Source organism: Orcinus orca, chromosome 19 (genome assembly GCF_937001465.1).
Source record: "Orcinus orca chromosome 19, mOrcOrc1.1, whole genome shotgun sequence".
NCBI lineage: Eukaryota > Metazoa > Chordata > Mammalia > Artiodactyla > Delphinidae > Orcinus > Orcinus orca.
The window spans coordinates 11,385,896-11,393,058 of NC_064577.1; the positions used below are offsets into that span (position 1 = coordinate 11,385,896).

At 51.2% G+C, this 7,163-nt stretch overlaps 1 protein-coding gene across 7 annotated transcripts in view; it reads left to right on the forward strand.

The window, feature by feature from the left end:
• The window catches only part of PELP1 (proline, glutamate and leucine rich protein 1), a 45,935-nt gene extending 42,995 nt beyond the window's left edge, over window positions 1-2,940 (forward strand). For 6 of the 7 annotated variants that reach the window (XM_012531965.3, XM_033423090.2, XM_033423088.2 and 3 more), the window contains 4 exons: window positions 686-741; window positions 886-1,092; window positions 1,228-2,676; window positions 2,791-2,940. In XM_012531965.3, coding sequence (XP_012387419.2) covers window positions 686-741; window positions 886-1,092; window positions 1,228-2,676; window positions 2,791-2,883 — 1,805 coding nt within the window. In that variant the 3' untranslated portion in view covers window positions 2,884-2,940. The remainder of the gene's footprint in view (window positions 1-685; window positions 742-885; window positions 1,093-1,227; window positions 2,677-2,790) is intronic. The other variant, XM_049702062.1, reaches the window with a different exon arrangement.
• Window positions 2,941-7,163: the final 4,223 nt, after the last annotated feature.

The window sequence follows — 7,163 nt, forward strand, 5'->3', positions numbered from 1 at the left end:
CGGCGCACTGGGATGGCCTGGGGTGATAGCCCCAAACCAGTCGTTGAGGTGGAGGGTGTAGAAAAAATGCAGACCCAGCTAAGAGCCTGTGGCGAAGCTACACCACCCCCAGGGCTGCAGGTGGAATCTTGGGTCCTGTTGTTAGGTGGAGTGCTGGTGTTGACACCGCCCCTCCAGGGTCTCAGCTATCTTTGTTCGTGCATCCCCTGTACGTGCCAAGTGCTGTTCTAGTACAAGAGGGCGGGGCCAGGAAGAGGACGAAATCCCTGGGCTGTGGAGCTCACACTCCCCAGGCGGGCTGCTCAGTGGGGCTTCCTGCTTCTGAGTTGCTAATCTGGATGCAGAAGTGACTTCCTTTTGGGTCCTGTGTATTTCACTGCCCTCCAGCCCCCCACCCCCCGTGTGAAGGGAAGTGCCAGCTCTCCCCAAATACATAAACGCACATTTATAATGTTGTACCTCCATCATCTGTCTCGTTTACATAATGTTGTCAACAGCTTAGGTAGTAGGGATACGTTTAGGATCCCCATTTTATAGTTGAGAAAACAAACTTAAAGGAGTTACGTGACTTGCCTGAGGTGGGCCGTGGCAGAGTGGGGTGCTCAGCTGGGGCCATGTGCTTCAGAAGCCCTGGCTCGTCATCGTGTTAGCCGCCCGCCTCTGACATACTGGTCTCCTTCCCCAGGCCTCAGCCGGACCGTCCTCATGTGTGGGCCTCTCATCAAGGAGGAGACTCACAGGGTGAGTGGAGCCTGGTCCCCACGGAGGTGGGGAGGAGCCACTGCTCTGTACCTGTCGGGGGCTCATTCACACTAGGGAGTAGGCCCCGGAGAAGGGTTGGCTCGTCGTGGTGTCGTCTCAAGGTGTGCTCTCTGTCCTTTTCAGAGACTGCATGATCTGGTCCTCCCACTGGTCATGGGCGTCCAGCAGGGCGAGGTCCTAGGCAGCTCCCCGTATACCAGCTCGCGCTGCCGCCGGGAACTCTACCGCCTGCTGCTGGCTCTGCTGCTGGCGCCTTCTCCTCGCTGCCCGCCTCCTCTCGCCTGTGCCTTGCAGGCCTTCTCCCTGGGCCAGAGAGAAGACAGCCTTGAGGTAACTGCGGAGTGTGGCCAAATCCACCTCGTGGGTTCCTGGATTCTCGTTTCTGATGCTGGTCGGCATTCCCTCCCTGGTTTCGTGAAGGCCCATATCCCTGATGCTCGCACTCACCCTTTTTTCCCTCCTCAGGTCTCTGCTTTCTGCTCAGAAGCACTGGTGACCTGTGCAGCTCTGACCCATCCCCGGGTTCCTCCCCTGCAGACCATGGGCCCTGCCTGCCCCACCCCTGCCCCAGTTCCCCCTCCTGAGGCTCCATCTCCGTTCAGGGCTCCAGCTTTTCATCCCCCAGGCCCCATGCCCTCTGTGGGTCCCATGCCCTCGGTGGGCCCCATGCCCTCAGCAGGCCCCATGCCTTCCCCAGGCCCTGTGCCCCCAGCGGGCCCCATGCCCTCAGTGGGCCCCATGCCCCCAGCACGCCCTGGACCTCCAGCCACAGCCAACCACTTAGGCCTCTCCGTCCCAGGCCTGGTGTCTGTATCCCCCCGGCTCCTTCCTGGCCCTGAGAACCACCGGGCAGGCTCAAATGAGGATGCTGTCCTTGCCCCTAGTGGCACTCCTCCACCTACTATACCCCCAGATGAGACTTTTGGGGGAAGGGTGCCCAGACCAGCCTTTGTCCACTATGATAAGGAGGAGGCGTCCGATGTGGAGATTTCCTTGGAAAGCGACTCTGATGACAGTGTGGTGATCGTGCCCGAGGGGCTGCCACCCCTGCCACCCCCACCCGCCTCGGGTACCACACCCCCGCCTGCAGCCCCGGTCGGGCCCCCAACAGCCTCCCCTCCTGTGCCAGCCAAGGAGGAGCCAGAAGAGCTGCCTGCGGCCCCGGGGCCTCTCCCTCCGCCGCCTCCCCCTCCTGTTCCTGGCCCTGTGGCACTCCCACCACCCCAGCTGGTCCCTGAAGGGACTCCCAGTGGCGGAGGACCCCCAGCCCTAGAAGAAGATTTGACAGTTATTAACATCAACAGCAGTGAGGAGGAGGAGGACGACGACGAGGAAGACGAGGACGAGGAGGATTTTGAGGAGGAGGAGGAGGAGGAGGAAGAGGAGGAGTATTTTGAGGAGGAGGAAGAAGAGGAAGAAGAGTTTGAGGAGGAGTTTGAGGAAGAGGAAGGTGAGTTAGAGGAGGAAGAAGAGGACGAGGACGAGGAGGAAGAGGTGGAAGAGGTGGAGTTCGGCCCGGCGGGCGGGGAGGTGGAAGAAGGAGGGCCTGCACCCCCAAGCCTGCCTCCAGCTCTGCCCCCCGCCGCATCCCCCAAGGTGCAGCCGCAGCCAGAACCGGAACCCGGGCTGCTGCTGGAAGTGGAGGAGCCGGGGGCTGAGGAGGGGCCTGGGGCCGAGACGGCCCCCACACTGGCCCCTGAGGTGCTCCCCTCCCAGGGGGAGGTGGAGAGGGAAGGGGGGAGCCCCCCTGCAGTGCCACCTCCTCAGGAGCTTGTTGAAGAGGAGCCCTCTGTGCCCCCAACCCTGCTGGAAGAGAGGGCTGAGGGTGGGGGTGACAAGGTACCAACCCCACCAGAGGCATCTGCAGCAGAAGAGATGGAGACAGAGGCAGAGGCGGCAGCTCTCCAGGAAAAGGTGAGCGGGCCGGGTGGGGAGAAGTGGTGCTGGCTGCTTGCGCAGCCTGACCCACTCTTCAGTGTGTGTGTGTGTGTGTGACTGTTTTGGATTTGATGTCTTTGTCCCTCAAAGGAGCAGGATGACACAGCTGCCATGCTAGCTGACTTCATTGACTGCCCCCCTGATGATGAGAAGCCACCACCTGCCACAGAGCCTGATTCCTAGCCCTCTCCCACACCTCTCACTCTTCGTTTCCAATAAAGTTATGTCCTTGGATAGCGACTGCTGCTTCTGCCTTTTGCCACCACAGTGTCCCCAGCTGGGCTTGTCCTGTACCCATAGTGTTTCCCAAACGTGTCCATGGCTGTCCTGTTAGCTCCACCGTCCAGAAGCGGAGCCATTGACTTACAGGGGTAACAGCCTGTCCTGTTGCTCAGCAAGTCAGTGTCAAAAGTGTTGAATTTTTGCCTGGTGCTCTTGCTGATGCTAAGTGTGTGCTGGGTTGCCTGGAGAAGGAGAAGGAGAAGAAGGAAGTAGCCCTGCTTCTGTGAGTAATCCAGGTGTGGGAGTATGTGGGAAATTTATGGGATTAAGTGTCCTAGTGAGTGAACCTGTGTATACACACAGCCCCTTGGTCTCAAAGAGCAGGCCAAGTGACTGTGATGGAACTTTAGAAAATTACGATAAAGTACAGAGGCGTTTAATCATTGACTTCTCTGAACTGGGAACTTGGGTGTCTTACATTATAGGGGCATCCATCGTGGATATGGGGGATGAGCTCTATTCTGGGACTGGTCCTTCCAGTGACAACATCCCCGCCCAACACCTCCCTGGCAGGAATTTGACAAGCTCACCTCGAGCCTTCCTACTCACTCTTGAGATTTGGACATTTCCCAGCCAGTGTCTGATCCCTTTAAGCATTTATAGACTATATATATTCTAGGACTTGTTGGGATGCACGTGTGAGCATCACCCAGAGTTGTGTATGTGAGAGGGTATTGAGGTTTATGGGCTTGAGGTAGATGCCTCATGGTTTTTTCAGTCTGTGAACATGAGTAAAGTGCCTTGGAAATGCAGAATGGGTGGTGACTTCCCAACTGCCTGTATCCTGAAGGGCCTCTTTGAGAAGTGACATTTGTGCCAATTTTTGGAAGATTAGTAGGCGTTTAAAAAATTTTTCCACCCCCTTGGAAGGAGGAGACAAGATGGCGGAGTAGGAACTTGAGTTCACCCCCTCACAGGAAAACACCAAAATCACCACTAACAGCTGAATAATCATCAACAAAAAAGACTGGAACCTACCAAGAAAGATAATCTACATCCAAAGACAAAGAAGAAGCCACAACAAGGCGGTGGGAGGGGTGCTTTCGTGATACCAAATCCCATACCCACCAGGTGGGCAACCTACAAGCTGGAAAATAATTATATTGAAGAGGTTCTCACAGGAGTGAGCGTTCTGAGCTCCATGTCAAGCTCCCCAGCCTGGGGGTCTGGCCTCGGGAGGAGGAGCCACTAGAGCATTTGGCTTTGAAGGCCTTGAGTGCAGGAGCTACACAGGACTGGGAGAAACAGAGACTCCATTCTTGGAGGGCACACACACGGTTTCGCATGCACTGGTAGCCAGGGCAAGGCAGTGACCTCCTTAGGAGCCTGGGCCAGACCTACCTGCGGGTCTTGGAGGGTCTCCTGGGGAGGTGGGGGTTGGCTGTGGCTCACTGTGTGGGCAAGGACACTGGTGGCAGAGGCCCCAGGGAATATTCATTGATGTGAGCTCTCCCAGAGGTTGCCATTTTGGCATGGAGACCTGGCCCCACTCAACAGCCTGCAGGCTCCTAGGCCAAACAACCAACAGTGTCGGAAGCCAGCCCCAGCCATCAGCAGACAGGCTGCCTAAAGACGTCCTGAGCACACAGCTGCCTCTAAACACACCCCTTGAAATGGCCCTGTCCACCAGAGGGCCAAGATCCAGCTCCACCCACTAGTGGGCAGGCACCAGTCCCTCCCACCAGGAATCCTACACAAGCCCCTGGACCAACCTCACCCATCAGAGGCAGACACCAGAAGGATAAGGAACTTCAAGTCTGCACCCTGAAACGGAGACCACAGACACAGAAAGTCAGACAAAATGAGACAGCAGAGAAATATGTTCCAGATGAAGGAAAAAGATAAAACCCCAGAAGAACACCTAAGTGAAGTGGAGATAGGCAATCTGCCTGAAAAAGAATTCAGAGAATGAGAGTAAAGATGATGCAAGATCTCAGAAAAAGAATGGAAGCACAGACCAAGAAGATACAAGAAATGTTTAACAAGGAGCTAGAAGATTTAAAGAACAAGGAGCTAGAAGATTTAAAGAACAGATGAACAATACAATAACTGAAATGAAAAATACACTAGAGGGAATCAATAGCAGAATAAATGAGGCAGAACAAATATGTGAGTTGGAAGACATTGGTGGAAATCACTGCTGCAGAACAGAATAAAGAAAAAAGAATGAAAAGAAATGAGGACAGTCTAAGAGGCCTCTGGGACAACATTAAATGCACCAACATTTACATTATAGGGGTCCCAGAAGGAGAAGAGAGAAAGGGCCTGAGAAAATATTTGAAGAGATAGCTGAAAACTTCCCTAACATGGGAAAGGAAACACTCACGTCCAGGAAGCGCAGAGAGTCCCATACAGAATAAACCTAAGGAGGAACATGCCAAGACGCATATTAAACTGACGAAAACTAAAGACAGAGAAAATATTAAAAGCAATAAAGAAAAAGCAGCAAATAACATACAAGGGAATCCCCATATGGTTATCAGCTGAATTTTCAGCACAAACCCTGCAGGCCATAAGGAAACAGCACAATATATTTAGCGATGAAAGGGAAAAAGCTACAACCAGGAATACTTGACCCAGCAAGGCTCTCATTCAGTTTCAACAGAGAAATCAAAAGCTTTACAGACAAGCAAACACTAAGAGAATTCAGCACCACCAAACCAGCTTTACAACAAATGCTAAAGGAACTTCTCTAGGTGGAGAAGGAAAAGTCATAATCAGAAACAAAATTACAAATCATAAAGTCAAGAGTATAGTAAGGGTAGGAAATCATCCACACACAAATATGATATCAAAAACAGCAATTTTGAAAAGAGGAGAGCACAAATGCAGGATACTGGATATGCATTTGAAATTAAGAGACCGGTAACTTCAAACAATCCTGTATATATACAGACTTCTGTATCAAAACCTCATGGTAACTGCAAATAAAAAATCTACAATAGATAACACACACAAAAAAGAAAAAGCAATCCAAACACAACTCTAAAGATAGTCATCGAATACCAAGAGAAGAGAATGAAAGAGGAAGGGAAGAAGAAAGACTTAGAAACCAAATCCTAACAATTAACAAAATGGCAATAAGAACATACATATCGATAATTACCTCACATGTAAATGGATTAAATGCTCCAACCAAAGGACATAGACTGGCTGAATGGATTAAGAAAAACAAGACCCGTATATGCTGTCTACAAGAGGCCCACTTCAGATCTAGGGACACATACAGACTGAAAGTGAGGGGATGGAAAAAGATATTTCATGCAAATGGAAGTCAAAAGCTTGAGCAGCAATACTCATATCAGACAAAATAGACTTTAAAATAAAGACTGTTACAAGAGACAAGAACACTACATAATGATCAAGGGATCAATCCAAGAAGAAGATATAACAATCATAAATATACATGCACCCAATATAGCAGCACCTCAATATATAAGGCAAATGCTAACATCCATAAAAGGAGAAATTGACAGTAACAGTAATAGTGGGGGACTTTAACACCCCACTTACATCAATGGACAGACCATCCAGACAGAAAATCAATAAGGAAACACAGGTCTTAAATGACACATTAGACCAGATGGACTTAATTGATATTTATAGAACATTCCATCTGAAAGCAGCAGAATACGTATTCTTCTCAACTGCACATGGAACATTCTCCGGATTGATCACATGCTGGCCACAGGGCAAACCGCAGTACATTTAAGAAAATTGAAATAGGACTTCCCTGGTGGTGTAGTGGTTAAGAATCTGCCTGCCAATGCAGGGGACACGGGTTTGAGCCCTAGTCGGGGAAGATCCCACATGCCACGGAGCAACTAAGCCCGTGCACCACAACTACTGAGCCTGCTCTCTGGAGCCCACAAGCCACAACTACTGAGCCCGTGTGCCACAACTACTGAAGCCCGCATGCCTAGAGCCTGTGCTCCGCAACAAGAGAAGCCACCGCAGTGAGAAGCCTGTGCACAACAACGAAGAGTAGCCCCTGCTTGCCGCAACTAGAGAAAGCCTGCATGCAGCAACAAAGACCCAACGCAGCCAAAAATAAATAAATAAACTTATAAAAGAAAATTGAAATTGTATCAGGCATCTTTTCGACCACAAAGCTATGAGATTAGAAATCAACTGTAAGAAAAAAACTGCAAAAAAAACACAAACACGTGGAGGCTGAACAA